The 18,916-nt window shown below is 46.1% G+C and overlaps 1 protein-coding gene across 1 annotated transcript in view; it reads left to right on the top strand.

Annotated features, from left to right (window-relative positions):
• Window positions 1–18,916, top strand: part of LOC134342576 (sialate:O-sulfotransferase 2-like) — a 281,185-nt gene that overhangs the window by 224,762 nt on the left and 37,507 nt on the right. Inside the window, exon 7 of the mRNA XM_063040886.1 lies at window positions 8,005–8,205. Coding sequence (XP_062896956.1) covers window positions 8,005–8,205 — 201 coding nt within the window. The remainder of the gene's footprint in view (window positions 1–8,004; window positions 8,206–18,916) is intronic.

The following is an 18,916-nucleotide window of genomic DNA, read 5'->3' as shown; positions in this document are numbered from 1 at the left end:
TGAGTGATGCCAGCTCACTGAGCAATATCACTCCCTGTAACCCTTATCCTCACGTTCACATCCCTCTTACACAGGACAGAGTGGCCAATTGATCCAACGCCACACACAACGTTGGCATGCTGGATGAAACCAGAGCTCGCAGGGAAGCCCTTGCAGTCACAGGGAGAACACTGTCAGCACCACAGACATAGCACTGGGGGACACTGGAGCTGTAAGGCAACAGCATCACCTGTTGTGCCGTCTGTCTCTAGCGACACAAACAAAATGCTGGAGGAATCCAACAGGGCAGGCACCATCATGGAAATGAGTAAACAGTCAACATTTCGGGCCGAGACACTTCTTAAGGACAGAGGGAAGGGGGAAGATGCCTGAATAAAAATGTGGGGAGAGGGGAACGAGGCTAGTTGAAAGGTGACAGGTGAAGCCAGGTGGGTAGGAAAGGTCAAGAGCTGGAGAAGAAGGAATCTGATTGGAGAGGAGAGTGGACCATAGGAGAAAGGGAAGGAGGAGGGGACCCAGGGGGAAGTAATAGGTAGCTGAGAGAAGTAAATTGTCTGAGTGGGGAATGTGGGCGGGAGGTGAATTTAGTTCACTGGAATGGGAAATCGATATTCATACCATAAGGATAGTGGGTACCCAGATGGAATATAAGGTGTTGCTCCTCCACCCTGTAGGTGGCCTTATCTTGACATATGTAGTGAAATTCATTTTTTGCAGCAGGAGCAGAATGCAAGACATAAAAATTACTATAAACTACCATGAGAAATATAACAAAAATGTATCAGTTGGGCACAAAGAGAGCAAGAGGTGAGCTAGTGTTCATGGGTTCATTGTGCGTTCAGAAACCTGATGGAGCAGGGGAAAAAGCTGTTTCTGAATCATTGAGTATGTGTCTTTAGGCTCCTGTACCTCCACCCTGATGGTAGTAATGAGAAGCAGACATGTCCAGGGAGATGAGGGTCCTTAATGATGGGTGACACTTTTTTGAGGCATCGCCTTTTGAAGATGTCCTCGATGGGGAGGAGGCTCATGCCCATGGTGGATCTGGCTGAGTTTACAACCCTCTGCAGCTTTTTCCAATTCTGTACATTGGCACCTCCTACACCTGATGGTGATGCAACAAGTTAGAATGCTTTCCATGTAGAAATCTGTTTGCCTTTGATTGCATCAAAATCTCCTCAAATCATCATATTAGGGAAAGGATTCAGATTCTCAGGGGGTTTGATAGATTGACTTTGAGAGGATATTCTCCCAAATGAAGAAATCTAAAACCAGGGTTCATACTATCAGTATAAGAGGTCACCCATTTTAGAGCAGATAATTAGAACGGTGCTTCATAGGAACAGAGCTTCAGCTATTTGAGCCCTCACTGAATATGATGCTGAATTTAACCAAATATCCCCTGCTTTACATGATCCATATCTATCCATTCTTTGTGTTTTCATGTGTCTATCTAAAAGCCTCTTTTAAAAAACCTCTTGTCTGTTGGCATTGGAGAGAGTCCAGAGGTTAATGTGAATGCTCTTACAACTCAGGGTACTGGAGTTCAGAACTCAGTCCCAATGTCATAGAAAATCTGCAGCACATTACAGGCCCTTCGGCCCACAATGTTGTGCCGACCATGTAACCTACTCTAGAAGCTGCCTAGAATTTCCCTACTGCACAGCCTTCTATTTTTCTTAGCTCCATGTACCTAAGAGTCTCTTAAAAGACCCTATTGTATCCAACTCTACCACCTTCGATGGCAGTGCTTTCCACACACCCACCACTCTCTGTGTGAAAAACTTACCTCTGACATCTCCCTGTACCTACTTTCAAGCACCTTAAAGCTATGCCCCCTTGTGTTAGCCATTTCAGCCCTGGGAAAAAGCCTCTGGCTATCCACACGATCAATGCCCCTCATCATCTTATACACCTCTATCAGGTCACCTCTCATCTTCCGTTGCTCCAAGGAGAAAAGGCCAAGTTCATTCAACGTATTCTCATAAGGCACGCTTCCCAATTCAAGCAACATCCTCGTAAATCTCCTCTGCATTCACCTCACTATAGGAAGGATATAAATACCATAGAGTGACCAGAACTGAACACAGTACTCCAAGTGGGGTCTGACCAAGGTCTTATATAGCCGTAACATTACCTCATGGTTCTTGAACTTGTGTTCCTTTGTAAAGAGTTTGTACTTCCTCCACAAGGAATGTGTGGGTTTCCTCCGGGTGCTCCAATTTCTTCTCACAGTCCAAAGGTGTACCAGTTAGTAGTTATTGCAAATTGTCCTGTGATTAGGCTAGGGTTAAATTAGTGGGTTCCTGGTGGCCTACCTACAACTTACCGTAAATTTTGTGTCCTGCACTGTAATCTTGCTGCAAAATAACAAATTTAACAACATATCTCAGTCAATGATAATAAACCTGATTCTGGTTCTAACGAGAGAGAACAGGTAACAGAGAAACCACTGGGAGGAATAGAACAGATGGGATTGTTCTGAAATGCCAGTATACACTTGGTGGTCTCCTTCTAAGTCTTGACCATGAAACTACCAGATGGTTCACAGGTGTCCTTTGGGGAAAAGAATCTATCGTTCACTCTGGTGTGGTGTCTATGTGACTCCAAACTCACCAACATGGCCAAAGGTCCTGATCCAGTTCTGTTCTGCTCCATGTTCTCTGTGCCACCTTAGTTACAGATAACGGATCAGCTTCATTTGCCACAAAACATCGAAACATACGGTGATGGGCGTTGTTTGCGTTAGTGTGACGTGCTGAGGGCAGCCCACAAGCGTTATCGTGCTTCCAGCACCAGCAAAGCATGCCCATAACTTACTGACCTTGGTTCAGTAGCAACTGGGGATGGGGAAATGCCAGCGTTGTCATGGTTGTCCAGAACCCGGGAGCGAAGAAACTGAAAAACAAACATGAAAGTTAGTTAGTGGGATTGACATTAACCTTAAAGCATCATCAGCCAATAATTACAGTTTTTATTAATCAAGTTCAAAGTTCAAAGTCAAAGTAAGAAAAAGCGAAGAAAGCACGACAGGGCCTCTACTTCCTCAGGAGTCTGCTGAGGATCGGGGTGTTATTGAAAACTTTGGCAAACTTCTGTAGAATTATAGTGGATATTGTGCTGACTGGCAGCATTACGGCCTGGTTCGGGAACACCAATACCTTTGAGCGGAAAATCCTACAAAAGTTAGTGGATTCGGCTCAGTTCATCATGGGTGAAACCTTCCCAACCATTGAGCACATCTACATGAAGCACTGCCAGAGAAAAGCAACATCCATCATCAAAGATCCTCATCACCCAGGCCATGCTCGTTTCTCACTGCTGCCATCAGGTCAAAGGTACAGGTGACTCAGGACTCGTACCACCAGTTCAAGAACAGTTACTACCCCTCAACCATCAGGCACTTGATAAAAAGGGGATAACTACACTCATTTAAGGACTCTTATCTTGTTATTTCATGCTCGTTATTTATTGCTATTTATTTATATCTGCATTTGCACAGTTTGTTTATAGTTTACAGTTACTGTTGTACAAATAGATTTGCTAGATGTGCCCACAGAAAAAGAATTTCAGGGTTGTATGTGGTGACATGATTATACTCTGATAATAAATTTTACTTTGAACTAAGTTCATCATCAAGTATGTAAATATCACCACATGCTTGAGGGCTGTCACAGTAGAATAAGAAATTCAATAGTTTCAGTAAAAACTACACGCAAAGTCTGACAAATGATCCATGTGCACAAGGAGACAAACTGTGCAAATGAACCAAATATTAATAATAAATCAATAAATAATAGCCTAATAATACTGAGAACATGACTTGTAGAGTCCTGGAAAGTGAGTCTGTGGGTTGTGGAATCAGTTCAGTGTTGAGATGAGTGAAGTTATCCACTCTGGTTAGAACTGAGGTTGAAGTTTCTTGAGATAAACAGACTGATCAAAGGGGACAACTTGATGCTGGGTTCCTCATTAACTGGCTGACATTCAGTAATGGGTATCATGACCTAGACAGATTCTTTGGAGTTTTGTTTTCAATACTTTTCTGGATCAGGGAGAAATCTTTGCATAAATTTCCCTCAGGACATTTGGTAAGTGGAGCGGAGTGTGGAAGGGCAGTTCGAGCCTGATCTGTAGGATTAATGAGCAACATGACCTTTCCGAGGCCATTGTTCAACTTCTTGATGTTAGCAAAAGCATCTGCAGATTAAAAAGGTGTAATGTTCTGCTCATGTTTGGCTTCCTAACTCTGAAAGATCTTATACTCCTGCAAAGAGTCTTTGCTTTCTATGGCACAGCCAGGAATGCACTTTAGAAATGCTTCATTTGTTGTAGACATTGGAGCATTGTGATAGGTTCTATGTAAATGTACCGTCCATTTTTCAGTGTGATGATGGATGGTGTTCACTGACACTCCAAAACCATTCATACACTCAGTGGCCACTGGAGCGTAACCCGGTGTGGTCTTCTGCTGCTGTAGACCACCCTCTTCAAGACTGGACATGTTGTGCATTTAGAGATGTTCTACTGTTATAACACATGATTATTGGAGTTACTGTCACCTTCCTGTCAGCTTGAACCAGTCTGGCCATTGTTCTCTGACCTCGCTCATTAACAAGGCATTTTTGCCCAGGAAACTGCCGTTCAGGTCCCTTTTAAATCTTTTCTCTTACAACTCTCTAGCTTTTGATTCCCCAGCTCCAGGAAAAAGATTTGTACATTCACTCTATCAATGCCCCACATGGTCTTGTACACCTTGATAAAGCCACCTCTCAATCTCCTACGTTACAAAGAAATCCTCGCCTGCCCAACCTCTCCCTATAGACAAAAACATGATTTAAGATTAAAAGATTTGTTTTATTTGTCAATTACATCAAAACATAGAGTGGAAAAGGATTGTGTTGGGCAGCCCACAAGGGTTGACAGGCTTCCAGCACCAACATAGCATGTCGACAACTCACTAACATTAAAGGAATGTCTGCTGAATGTGGAAGGGGACCAGAGGGAACCTATACAGTCAAGGGGAGACCTTCAAACTCCTTACAGACAGCAGCAGGAACTGAACCCAGATCTTACATCTGGCATTGTAAACGTTGTGCTAACCACTATGTTAACCTGCTGTCGCTCAGACCCTCAAGTCCTGGCAACACTGCAAGTGTAGGATAGTGGAGAAAAGTTACCGACAAGAGCCTCACAAGGGTACAGAGCCTTGAGAGCTGAGTCTTGTACATGGGGGAAGACCCAAGACTTTATTGTAATAAGATTGCGAATGGGTCAACTTGTTTTCACAATAACAGATACACATTATGTGAGTTTTGTATGTTTTGAAATGACTATTTGAAAGTCAGAGAACCACTGGAATGTACAAAGAGAATTTGTCTGCATACATAATGAGTAGCAGTTTATCATGATTTACTCAATCCTATAAACAGCACATCAAAAGAGATTTCCCATCGGTCATCTCATAACTTGAAAGAGAATGGGCTTTCTCATTGCCATTGATTTCCTTTCCCTGAATTGTAGCCAAGTCTAAACTGCTTAGCAGTCACTTTATTAACCATTTCTTGTACCTAATAAAGTTGCCACGGAGCATATGTTCATGGCCTTCTGCTGAGGTAGTCCATCCACTTCAAGGTTTGAAATGTTGTGCATTCAGAGATGCTCTTCTGTACACCACTGTTGTAACGTGTAGTTAGTTCAGTTATTGTCACCTTCCTGTCAACTTGAACCAGTCTCTATTCTCCTCTGACCTCTCTCATTAACAAAGCATTTTCACCCACAGAACTGCTGCTCACTAGAATTTTTTTAATGCACCATTTTCTTTAAACTCTAGAGACTGTTGTGCGTCAGGAGATCATCAGTTTCTGAAATACTCAAACCACCCCATCTGGCACCAACAGTCAATCCATGCTCAAAATCACATTTCTTCTCTCTCCTGATGTTTGGTCTGAGCCTCTTGACCATGCCTGCATGCTTTTATGCATTGAGTTGCTGCCACATGACTGGCTGATTAGATATTACATTCATGAGCAGGTATACAGGTATACCTAATAAAGTGGCCACGAAGTGTATTTCCCAGCTGTTTATTCAAGGTGTGGAAAGACCAAGAGATCTTCCTCATCGTTCATTGAACAGAACCACAGGTCTCTATTATGTCTACCTGAACATGGATATCAGACTATGGTTCAACATACACAAAATGCTGGAGGACCTCAGCAGATCAGTCAACACTTATAGCAAGGAATAAACAGTTGACAATTTGGGATGAAACCCTTTATCATGAGTCCTGATGAAGGGTCTTGGCCTGAAACGTCAAACATTTATTGCCCTCCATGGATACTGCCTGACCTGCTGAGTTCTTCCAGCATTTTGCGTGTGTTGCCTGGATTTTCAGCATCCGCAGAATCTCTTGTGCTTAATATTTCAGATGAAAATAAATGTCTTTTTTTACGATAATGTTCCCTTAATACTGAGAGTCGCTGTCAGTTTACCTCTGTCCTCCAAGTCTAAAGATTGTACATTTAGCTAGACAGCTGAATTTAACAACCTCGATTCAATTGCCAGGGCAGTGCCTAGAGGTACACACTCCCTGGAGGTGAGACACCTCTCAGTGGACGTAGAAGATCCTATGACTGTATGTTGAAGACGAGCAGTAGATTTATTCCATGGCTCCTGTGTAACGTGGCTAAGTATCTGTTCACTGTACAAAGGAGTAGAAGCTGGCAGATAAGAGGTGAGACCAGGTGAGGGGAAGGAGGGAGGGTAGGCGAGGGAGGGATGAAGTGAGAAGCTGGGGTTTGAGAGGTGCAAGAGGTAAAGGGCTGAAGAAGATGGAATTTGATAAGAGGACAGTGGACCATGGGAGAAAGGGAAGGAGGATATTACCAGAGGGAGGTGATGGACAGGTGAGGAGAAAAGGAGGGGTGAGAGGGTAACCAGAAAGAGGAATGGAAAAAGAGTGAAGGGGGAGGGAGGAGAAATTACCCGATTTTGGAGGAATTGATATTCAAGCTACCCATACAGAATATGGAGTGTTGTTCTTCCAGCCTGAACGTGGCCTCATTGTGGCAGTAGAGGAGGCTGTGGACTGACATGTTGGAGTGGGATTAGGAAGTCAAGATGTGATGACTCCATTTTCAAGCAGTCTCACAGTCTGAGCTCCAGTACAAAGATTGGCCAATAGTACCATCTGTGGCTCGGTGCTCCAGGGTAAACCAGGAACTGACAGGGGGAGGAGGAGAGCCAGAGGCAGTACGGTAGCAGAGTGGTTAGTGCAATTACTTTACAACACTACCCTTCGCTGATCAGGGTTTGATTCCCTCTGCTACCTGTAATACTAAGGGTGTCTCAGTAGTGTAGTGGTTAGGACAATAGTGTTACAGTGCACTGATCACTGATCGAGCTCAATTCCCTCCCTGACTGTAATAGTAAGAGTGTCTCAGTAGTGTAGTTGTTCGGACAATAGTGTTACAGTGCACTGATCACTGATCGAGTTCAATTCCCTCCCTGTCTGAACGTTCTCCCCATTACACCTTGGCTCCCTCCAGGTACTCCGGTTTCCTGCTGTGGGCAGGCTGTGTTGGCACTGGAAGAATGGTGACACTTGTGGGCTGCCCCTCACTGATTTGATTTGATTTGATACAAATGATGCATTTCAGTTCATGTTTCGATATATCTGTGATAAACACATTTAACCTTTAATCTTTAGGTCATGATCAATTCTGACCTTGTGACCTAGGGAACCTTTCCACACAATGTGAGAAGCTGGAAAGCAATAGGCAAAAGAGGTAAAGGGCTGAAGAAGATGGAAGCTTATAGGAGAGAACAGTGGAGCGTGGGAGAAAGTGAAGGAGAAGGTGTTAGGCAGATGAGGAAAAGAGCAGAAGTCCACTGTCCTCGTTTCCTTTGTCCAGAGGGTGACTTCACTTCAACCCAGAACTGCTCAGAGCCCAGCAGGATCAGCTGCTGATGGTGATGCCTGTTCTCTCCTTCATTCTCCCTCAGGTTTCAAGGGAGAGCGGGACCACTGGAAAAGTGGGCGGCTGATTTGTATAAAGACACACGAGAGTGGCAGGAAGGAAATCGAATCATTCGACGCTGCAATCCTTCTTATCCGGAATCCTTACAAAGCACTGATGGCTGAATTTAACCGTAAATACGGAGGTCACATTGGCTTTGCCTCCGAGGCCCACTGGAGAGGGAAAGGTAGGTTGTGGGGTGTTGACTTTCGCTTGCCTGAAGACCAAGGGTTCATTTACTGGGTGAAGCCAAGGGAAGATGGAACCAGCGCCAGACTGAATCTGATGTTAACAATGAGATATTGGTTTGGTACTGTAACATGTACGAGTTCACAGTAAAAAGCTTTTTGTATGTGTACCATCTAGATAGGTCATTCCACACATCAGTACATAGACGTAGTACAAAGGAAAACAGAACACAGTGTTACAGGGACAGAGAAAATCCAGTGCAGGTTCTCAGATAAACGGCTAAGGGTTAGATTGAGAGGGCAAGAATTCATCTTTATCGCATAAGAGATCTGTTCAATAAGAGGCTTGTAACAGTGGGATAGGAGCTGTCCTTAGCCTGGTGGTACATGCTCTCTGGCTTTTGATGGGAGTGGTGTGAAGAGAGAATGTTCTGGGTGGTTGGGTTTCTGGATTATATTGGTAAACAGAGCCTATGGAGGGAGAGGCTGGTTTTTGTGATGGACTGAGGTGCGTACAGAACTCTCAGCAGTTTCTTATCATCACGGACAGGGTAGTTGCCGTACTACGCTGTGGTGCATCTGGATAGGATGCTTTCTGTGGTCCACCTGTAAAAAGTCATGATGGTCAGTGGGGACATGACAAACTCCCTTAGACAAGTAGAAGTGCTGATGCATTTGTTGGCCTTGGCATCTGCATGGCCAGACCAGGACACATTAGCATCCTTAGATTTCTGAATGGTCCATGAACCCATGGACACTACCCTGCTATTCTTCTTTTGCACAATTTGTATACATACAGTTTTTCATTTTTATTTTAACTTGTATGTAATTTCATATCTTGCCCTGTACTGCTGCCACTAAACAACAGATTTCATGATGTATGTCGGTGATAATGAACCTGATTTTGATTTGTCCTGCTTAGCTTTCCAGGAGATGGTCAGTTAGAGCCAGATGCCTCCCTTCACTCCTCCCGAGAGCTTTTGCTCACAGCATCACATGACAGATACCAGACTTCTCAAAACACTCACTTCACAGGAGAGGTGGGATGGCAAGTAACCATGGGGACAAAGGCACTTCTTTTTAATTGTGTTCTGATGGATAAAGTGCTGAGGAAAAGTACAACCGACAACCACAAGAGCACTCTGGGAGTTGTAAGAAGTAGCAAAATGATTAATGTTGTTACCATGGCGAAGTGATGGAGGAACACATGGAGGGTTACCCTGCCCTTGTTCAAACCAGGCTAGGCAAGGCAGCTTTTGTTTTCCTTTGTCCTGATTTATTTCCCAAGAATCCTGCAGAAATGAACATTTAATAGTCACAATTCCCAGGATCCCTGTAGTGATTTGAGAAATTGCCTCCATGCCATGCTCCATCTCTCTTTTTCTCTCTCCCTCTCACCCTCCCTCTCTCCCTCTCATCCTCACCCTCTCTCTCACCCTCACTCACTCTCTCTCTCTCCCTCTCCCCTCACTCTCACCCTCTCATTCTCTCTCTCCCCCTCACTCTCTCTCCCTCTCCCCTCACTCTCACCCTCTCTCTCTCACTCTCCCCCTCTCTCTCTCTCCCTCTCCCCTCACTCTCACCCTCTCTCTCTCCCTCTCCCCTCACTCTCACCCTCTCATTCTCTCTCTCCCCCTCTCTCTCTCTCCCTCTCCCCTCACTCTCACCCTCTCTCTCACCCTCTCTCTCTCCCTCTCTCACTCCCTCTCACCCTCTCTCTCTCACTCCCTCTCACCCTCACCCGCTCACCGTCTATCTCTCCCTCTCACCCTCTCTCTCTCCCCCTCACCTTCACTCTCACCCTCACTCTCACCCTCTCTCTCTCCCTCTCTCCCTCTCACCCTCACTCTCTCCCTCTCTCTCTCCCTCTCTCCCTCTCACCCTCTCTCACTCCCTCCCTCTCACCCTCTCTCTCTCTCCCTCTCACCCTCACTCTCACCCTCTCACCCTCACTCTCACCCTCTCCCTCTCACCCTCACTCTCTCCCTCTCCCCCTCTCTCTCTCCCCCTCACTCTCTCCCTCTCACCCTCTATCTCTCCCTCACCTACACTCTCACCCTCACTCTCTCTCTCCCTCTCGCCCTCTCACCCTCACTCTCACCCTCTCTCTCTCTCCCTCTCTCCCTTTCCCCCTCTCTCTCTCCCTCTCTCTCCCTCTCACCCTCACTCTCACCCTCTCCCTCTCACCCTCACTCTCTCCCTCTCCCCCTCTCTCTCTCCCCCTCACTCTCTCCCTCTCACCCTCTCTCTCTCCCCCTCAATCTCTCCCTCTCACCCTCTATCTCTCCCTCACCTACACTCTCACCCTCACTCTCTCTCTCCCTCTCACCCTCTCACCCTCACTCTCACCCTCTCTCTCTCTCCCTCTCTCCCTTTCCCCCTCTCTCTCTCCCTCTCTTCCTCTCCCACTCTCTCCCTCTCATCCTCACTCTCTCCCTCTCACCCTCTCTCCCTCTCTCCCTCTCACCCTCTCTCTCTCCCCCTCACCTTCACTCTCACCCTCACTCTCCCTCTCTCCCTCTCTCCCTCTCTCTCTCTCCCTCTCCCCTCACTCTCACTCCCTCTCACCCTCTATCTCTCCCTCTCACCCTCTATCTCTCCCTCACCTTCACTCTCACCCTCACTCTCTCCCTCTCTCTCTCTCCCTCTCTCCCTCTCTCCCTCTCTCCCTCTCTCCCTCTCTCCCTCTCTCCCTCTCTCTCTCCCTCTCTCCCTCTCCCCTCACTCTCTCCCTCACACTTTCTCACCCTCTCCCTGCCACCCTCACTCTCACCCTCTCTCTCCCTCTCTCCCTCTCCCCTCATTCTCTCCCTCACAATCTCTCACCCTCTCTCTCACCCTCACTCTCTCCCCGTCACCCTCTCTCTCACTCTCTCTCCCTCCCTCTCGCCCTCTCTCCCTCTCCCCTCACTCTCTCCCTCACACTCTCTCACCCTCTCTCTCACCCTCACTCTCTCCCTGTCACCCTCTCTCTCACCCTCACTCTCTCCCTGTCACCCTCTCTCCCTCTCCCCTCACTCTCTCTCTCACCCTCACTCTCTCCCTGTCACCCTCTCTCTCCCTCTCACCCTCACTCTCACCCTCTTTCTCTCTCTCTCTCCCTCACACTCTCTCTCTCACTCTCTGTCCCTCTCACCCTCTCTCTTTCTCTCTCCCTCTCACCCTCTCTCTCCTCCTCACTCTCTCTATGTCTCTCATCCTCACTCACTTCCTTTCTCTCTGTATCACTCTCTCTCTCTCTCTCTCTCTCTCTCTCTCTCTCTCTCTATATATATATATATATATATATATATATATATATATATCTCCTCTCTTTCTCTCTCTTCCTCTCTCCCACCATCTCTCCCTCCCTACCCAAGATCATACACATCCACACTCAGTTAGTGGAGTGACTGTCCCTATTGCCTGGAGGGGAATCACCCTCATGTCGCCTCACCTTTTCACACAGCCACTGATATGGAAACCCATGCACCACACTTGCAGTTTAAGTGAGATGAGAAGCGGAAGTGATGAGAATTGATTCTCCCATGCACACTCCTACAGAAACGGGCACAACAGGCAGCACAGTGGCACAGCAAGTACAGCTGCTGCCTCACAGCCGCAGGTTCGATCCTGGCCTCCGGTGCTGTCTGTGTAGAATTCGTGTGTTCTCCTTGTGACCACATGTGTCTAATTGTATTCAGCCAGATTTTCCCTGCACCTTATTCCCACACACTCTATCGACCTATTCATTATCCATCATTTCTGCAACCTCTCTAATACTTAAAAATCCTTCAGGGCCTTTGATGGGAAATGTTAATCCCGACTCTCCCTCCACTGGTGCTGCCTGACCTGCTGAGTGTTTGCAGCAGGTTCTGATTTTGTTTCAGATTTTGAGCAGCTGCAGTTCCATTTCACAGTTCAGAGGAGATTGAACATATAGATTCCTGGAAGAAAGAGGACAGTGAAAAAATATCTAGTCGGTTGAAACGTCAGAAAATGTTGCATATATCCAGCAGGTCAGGCAGCAGCTGAGGAGGGTGAACCAATATAAACGTTGCAAATTCATAGGATAACAATTTCCTTACTCAGGACACCATCTAGCTCATTTGTTTTCTGTGGGGCATCTGCTGAAAAGAACAGCCGAACCATTACTTGCTTGTGTGAGTAATTAATGGCTTATTGGATTGACCCGAGATCTTTAGATTTTATTAAGGGGAGGGCAGGTAGCTTTGCCCTGTGGTTTATGTGTGGTACACAGCAATGCGAATGTGAATAAAAGGAGTGTCAGCAACAACATTTACAATGAAACAAATCCGATGTGGTCTGCACTCTGCTTATGGACCTGTTGACAACTTGGGGGAGACTAAGCCTGGGCTGGCTGACAGAAATCACCTCTGTACTGGAATTACATGCCCCTCAGCACTCACTTAAAATACAGCAGTGTGGCAAGAGGAGAGTCTCTGTGGAGCGTGCGGGGAGTGTGACACCAAGGAGAGATGAAGCTTTTCTCCAGCATTGTAGAGTAGCCTTACAGCACCAGCAACCAGGGACAAAGGGCTGTGTCCGTGTGTGGGTGGGAGGGAGGAACGGGATTTGTTGTGTTCTGTGTTGTTCTGCTGAGCGTTGTGGCTCTGCTGTGTTGGCACTGGAGTGTGTGGTGACACTTGTGGGCTGCCCCCAGCACACCCTCAGGTGTGTTAGTTGTTAGATTCAAGATTCAAGATTAGTTAATGTCATTTCCAGTAAATAAATGTAAAGGAGAATGAAATAATTGTTACTCCAGATTCTCTATAGCACAAGAAGGAACACAATAAAAAAAAGAACAACTATAAATACATGAGATGGTTTATGTATATAGATTGACTGTATGACCATAGTCACAGGAGAGTCTGTACATAAGTTAACACAAATGACTCGTTTCACTGTACTTTTCAACATACACTTGACACATAAACTTGAATCTTGACTTCCCACTGCTGTCCGTAAGGAGTTTATCTGTCCTGGCTGTGAACATGCTGGTTTCCTCCCACGTTCCAAACACGATGGGTTATGGTCAGTAATGCGTGGGCATGCTACGTTGGTGCTGGAAGCCGGGCGACATTTACGTTCTCCCCCTGCACATCCTCGAACTGTGTTGGTTGTTGGCACGAATGAGACTTTTCACATTGTTTCAGTGTTTTGATGTACATGTGACAAGTAAAACTAATCTTTCATCTGTAACCACACTCAGGATCAGGTGCCGAGGTATCTGGGAATGACTCTCAGACAAAGCCTGTGTCGACTGAAGGTGTCATGCCCCTGAGGCCATGTGTTAGAAAGCCAGGGAAAGAGCCAGATAATATGACCTTCTTGTTCCCAGGTCAAGATTGGTTTTAAATCCCCAATCAGCCTCTGCTTGGGGAGAGATGCACTGTTTCATGCCTTGCAGCTTTTGAAAACAATCTCATTTTAAATCACTGCAGCCTCAAAGACACACGACTCAGACTCTCTCTTTCCCCTCCCATGTTACTATGTTAGTTCTGTCTCAGAACAGTTTTAATAAACCATCCACCTTCCCTAAATTATCTCGAAGTGGTGGTTACAGTATCCAAAAGGACAGATGGTATCTTACTCTTCTGGTACTTTTTAAGCTTCTCTGTCAAATAAAGAGTTTTAAAATGTCAACTAAATGCTTGAAGCTGTCAAAGGAAGCTTGAGTTACATTCAGTGATGTCTTCCTCAGACTATAAGGAATAGATAATATGAACTGAATGCCATATTTTGATGAAATCAGTGCGTGAAGCGTAAAAATCTACAGCTGTCACACTCTAAAGATGTTTACCAGTGATGTCAATCCTGAGTAATGTAACATAGGCACAGGAGCTATCAGTTCAGTATTTAAGTTAGGGATGGCACGGTAGTGTATTAGTTAACGTAACGCTTTACAGCGCTGGCAATCTGAAGATTGAGATTCATTTCCCGCCATTGTCCGTAAGGAGTTTGTACGTTCATCACGTGACCATATGTGTTTTCTCCAGGTGCTCCAGTTTCCTCCAAAGACGAATGTTTAGCATTAGGGTTAGTGAATGGTGGGCATGCTATGTTAGCAACTTTTGCGGGCTGCCTTCTCTCAAGTCCTCGCACTGTGTTCCGCATTGTCGAGCAAATGCCAGTGCTGTTACTGTACTTTTAATACAGAGTCCATCGGCCATTGGAAAGCCTGCGCTACACTTTTCAGCTCAAATGACATGTGCGGGAACTCGAAGAGGCCAAACAGGATTATCACAGCCATTTTGGGATTGTCCTCCAAGCACACATGCACCTGATGGTAGCCCCCAACTAGATCAACTTTGGAAAAAAATCAACATTCCAACTAAGTGTGCCATAAATGTGTGAGAACGGGTGACGAGAGGTGGTGACCTTGTTAAAGCATCAGTCAACATCACATGGGGCAACCACCACCGGACTTAGGGACCATATGGCTGACGTGAAGCCCAGGGGCTATTCGACTGGTGTACAATGCCAAGTCTTTCAATGTTGACAAACTCAGACTTCACATTTGTCATCTTTTCAGGTTTCAGACCACACACGCGGGCATGGACAGGCAGACAGGTTGTGGAAATGTGGTGCTAAACCCTCTGTTTTGTGACTGTAGTGGAGAATGTGGGCTTGGTGAGGTCTGGGAATTCACCCAGCATTTCAGTAAACTCACATGTGCTCGAAAGAGTCGTCGTGGGGAACTAACTAGGGGAGCAGGGTAACAAACCAAAGTCCTTGACATGCATAACCTGGTAGTTTTTAAGATTAACTAATAGTTCTTGAGTAGACAGGAAATCTGCACCCAGCAGAGATCTAGCCACTTTAGCCAGGATGAACTCCTATGTGTAACGTTGCCCACTGAAACAGATCATCACCTATCATGTCCTGTAAATCTGCATCCTGCTGCCTTTGGCGGCCTCCAGTGAGGTTTCATCGCTCTTTGCCTTCTCATCAGTAGGCGATGCTGGCAGCACCCGTTGTCACACAGGAAGCATCGCCCTGAAAGGGTGTCCGTAATGAACAGTAAATGACCCTGAAGCCCACAGTGTTCACAGGCCTCCGATGTACGGGCACTGCTGAAGCTGCAAGACGGTCAGCACTTCCAAAGTGAGCATGGTAAAAACATAGGCCCAGCATTATCTGTCTGACAGCCACAGGCTTCCTTATGTTGGGGCCCTACTGACCGTCCTCATTGAGGTAGAGAAAGGAGGAGGAATGATCTTCAATTCAATTCACTTTATTTTCTGTGAGGAATTTCGCTTGTGCAGTGGCAAGGATGACATCACAGAGCTTAAGATGCACAACATGACGCTACATATAGTTAAACACAATATAAAATACTCACAATAGATAATAAATACTGAAAATTAATGCATGTAATTTAAAATACAAATACACATGATAAAACTGACTGTTTTTACTGTCAAATGTGCTATGCATACTATATTTTCAAAATTGGGTGTAGGGGAGGCAAATGGAGGAAGCCACAAAACTCGGTAAGGCTGTTCTGTTGCTGACGGGCAGGGACCTGTAGCAGCATCCAGATGGCATAAGAGTGTAGTGTGTGTGAAGTGTATCTGTAATGCCCTCTGCTATTTGTTGAGCCTTCTTTATTGCCTATCTCTTATCGATGCTGCTGAGTGATTCTTGTTCCTGGCCAACGATTTTGCTACTGAGGTTGGTGGAGCTCACTGCTCTGAACCATGCCGTGATACTGATTCAATGAAGCATTTTTAAGATGCCTGGAGAATCAATGGCTGGGCCTGAAGTTTCCTCGTCTTAGGGAAAATATGTATTTATTTATTTTATAGTCACGCGCAAAGAAACACACGGAGGCAGAGAGAGCTGAACTCAGAATGTCTTTACTGATTCAAAATTTCGTGCTTAAATCTCCCCTGCCATGGGCCCCTGCGACCCACGGGGCGGACTGTCAGACTGTCCCCGGAAGGTCCACCCCGAGCTGGTAGTTCCAAAGGCGCTACCACGTGTTTGCCCGCAGCTCCCGATGGCGGTTCGAGTCCCTCATGCATGGGCCGCCACAATTTATTATTTTTGTTCCATTTGCACAGTTTGTCATCTTTTGCATGTAGGTTGTTATCAGTCTTTGTTTGAAGTTTTCCATTGATTCTATTGTATTTCTTTGTTCTACCGTGAATACTCACAAGAAAATGAATCCCAGGGCAGTCTAAATGCAGAGTCAAATGTAAAGCATTGCAGAAAGTGTAGAAGTGTAAAAACTACTAGAGAAGTGCAGTGCAGGTAAAGTGCAAGATCATAATGAGGTAGACAGTGAGGTCAAGAGTCCATCTTGTCATACAGTGGGTCTGTTCAATGGTCCTATATCATTGCGATAGAAGCTGCCTTTGAGCTTGGTCGTACGTGCTTTCAGGCTTTTGTATCTGCCTGATGGGAGAAGGGAGAAGAGAGGATGTCGGGAGTAGGTGGGGGTCTTTGATTATGCTGGCTGCTTTACAGAGACAGTGAGAAATGTAGACAGAATCCATTGAGGGGAGAAGGTTTTAAATCCAAGACTCCAGTTATAACACGCCCCCAGCCGCACTAGCCTCCGAGGTTTAAATGCTCAAACTCTCCGGAATATGGATAGCTGGTATGGCCCTTTAAAGATTCAGGCCTGCCCTGCTAATTGACGGCCATGTTTTGGCACCAGGATTTTAATATTTAAAGAACATCTGAACTGAGGTTTGGTGCTCAATCATCAGCTCAACTTTGGAATCTCATCTAGTGTCTAGTTTACAACCCTGTCTTTGTTTGAGTCTTGTATTGTGTCCCAATTCTAGTCTTGAATACTCCAGTGTTTGGGTCCTAACCATCCCCACCTAGGTCTCTCGTCATAGTACAATTGAGCCTAGCATGGACCCAACAGGGTATCAGACCCTGCAAGAAAATTTCTGAACAGAGCCTGATTATACTGGACCTTCAGGTCGTCATGCACCAGCTATCACAAGGAGGAAGCCAAAGTTGCTTGTGTGAGGCTCTGCGTAGTCAGTCCATCTCCTGACCCCGGAGATTCGGCGGTGACCCGGGCTCCTGCTGCAGCTTCCTCAGTCAGTGTTCATTGGTGCTTGAACTGCAGCCATCCTGGTTCCCTACGGAACAAGTAAAGGTGGCCTTCATGATCTCTCTCCTGACTAGAAGAGCCCTGGCCTGGGCCACCGCACATTGGGAGCAGAGGTCGGAGACTTTCTCGGATTCGAAGGAATTCATGCTCGCCATGAAGAGGGTGTTCCATCATCCCACCGGAGTAAACAGAGCCTCGGACCGTCTGATGAAGGTGCCTCAGAGTAGTTGATCAGCAGCAGACTACACTATTGAATTTCAGACTTTGGCCAAGGAGAGGAGAGGCCTTGGCAACTCTACCACCATAGACTCTGAGGTGAACTAAAGGATGCCCTTGCATTGGGAGAGCCAGTAGATAACTTAGAGGCTCTGATTGACCAGTCCTTCTGCCTCGATAATCACTTGGCGGAGCGAGAGTGGGACTACCTCGAGGTCAAAGGTGAGTAGCCCAAGCCCAGCCTCAATGCATTGCAGTTCCACTTCTCAACCTCAGACAATGACCAGCCCATCTTCTGCTCAGGGTCCTGCTGAACACATACAAATGGACTGCACAAGAGTGCGTGCAATCTGGTCCGCATCATGGAGGGCGACGGGTGGAAGACTGCACTCAACACATCGACAGGGCAACATGAGTACCGCGTCATGCCCTTCAACCTCACGAGCGTTCCAGTCGTTTTCCAGGCCTTTATAAACAACATGCTCCAGGATACTCTCCAGAAGTATACCTGCGTCTACTTGGATGATATCCTAATCTTCTTGAGGTCCATGGAGAAGCAAATCACTCACATCAGAGATTTCCGAGAGAGATTTCTTGATCATGGAATTTATGTCAAGCTGGAGAAATCTGAATTTCATGTATCCACCATTTAATTTTTGGTTTTTATCATCTCTAATGTCAATCTCAAGATGGACCCTACTCAGACACAGGCAGTCAGAGATGGACCACGACCATCCAATATGAAACAAGTCTAACGATTCCTGGGACTTGCCAACTTCTACAGACAGTTCATCAGGAACTTCAGCTCAATGACAGCTCAGCTGACAGCACTAACTAAGAGATGGACGGGCCCTTTTATCTGGACTACCGAAGCAGAGGCTGGTTTTGCAAAGCTCGAACAGCGGTTGATGACAGCTGCCATTTGGGTTTCACCTGACCCAGACCTTCCCTGAATTGTGGAGCTGGATGCCTTGGCCGTCTGAATGGGTGCAGTGTTGTCTCAACGGACACCCTCAGACAATGAAATGCACGCATGTGCATTCTTCTCCAGGCGAGGTGAACTATGACATCAGAAATAGCTGGTCGCGGTCGCTTTGGCTTTGAAGGAATGGCTTGAGGGGGCCAAGAATCCTTTTATTGTATGGACAGACTACAACAACCTGGCTTATACGAGGGGTGATTGATAACTTTGTGGCCTAAGGTAGAAGGAGTCAATTTTAGAAAACCTAGCACATTTATTTTTCAACATAGTCCCCTCCTACATGTACACAATTAGTCCAGCGGTCGTGGAGCATACGGATCCCTTCCTTGAAGAAGTGGTCCACAGCAGGGGTGATTGATAAGTTTGTGGTCTATGGTAGAAGGAGATGAGTTATACAGCTCTTGTTACATGCATGTACAGTTCAACTCTTTGA

This window comes from Mobula hypostoma, chromosome 2, assembly GCF_963921235.1.
Source record: "Mobula hypostoma chromosome 2, sMobHyp1.1, whole genome shotgun sequence".
NCBI classification, from domain to species: domain Eukaryota; kingdom Metazoa; phylum Chordata; class Chondrichthyes; order Myliobatiformes; family Myliobatidae; genus Mobula; species Mobula hypostoma.
The sequence above is the reverse complement of the archived record's forward strand: the minus strand, read 5'-3'. Positions and strand labels throughout refer to the sequence as shown.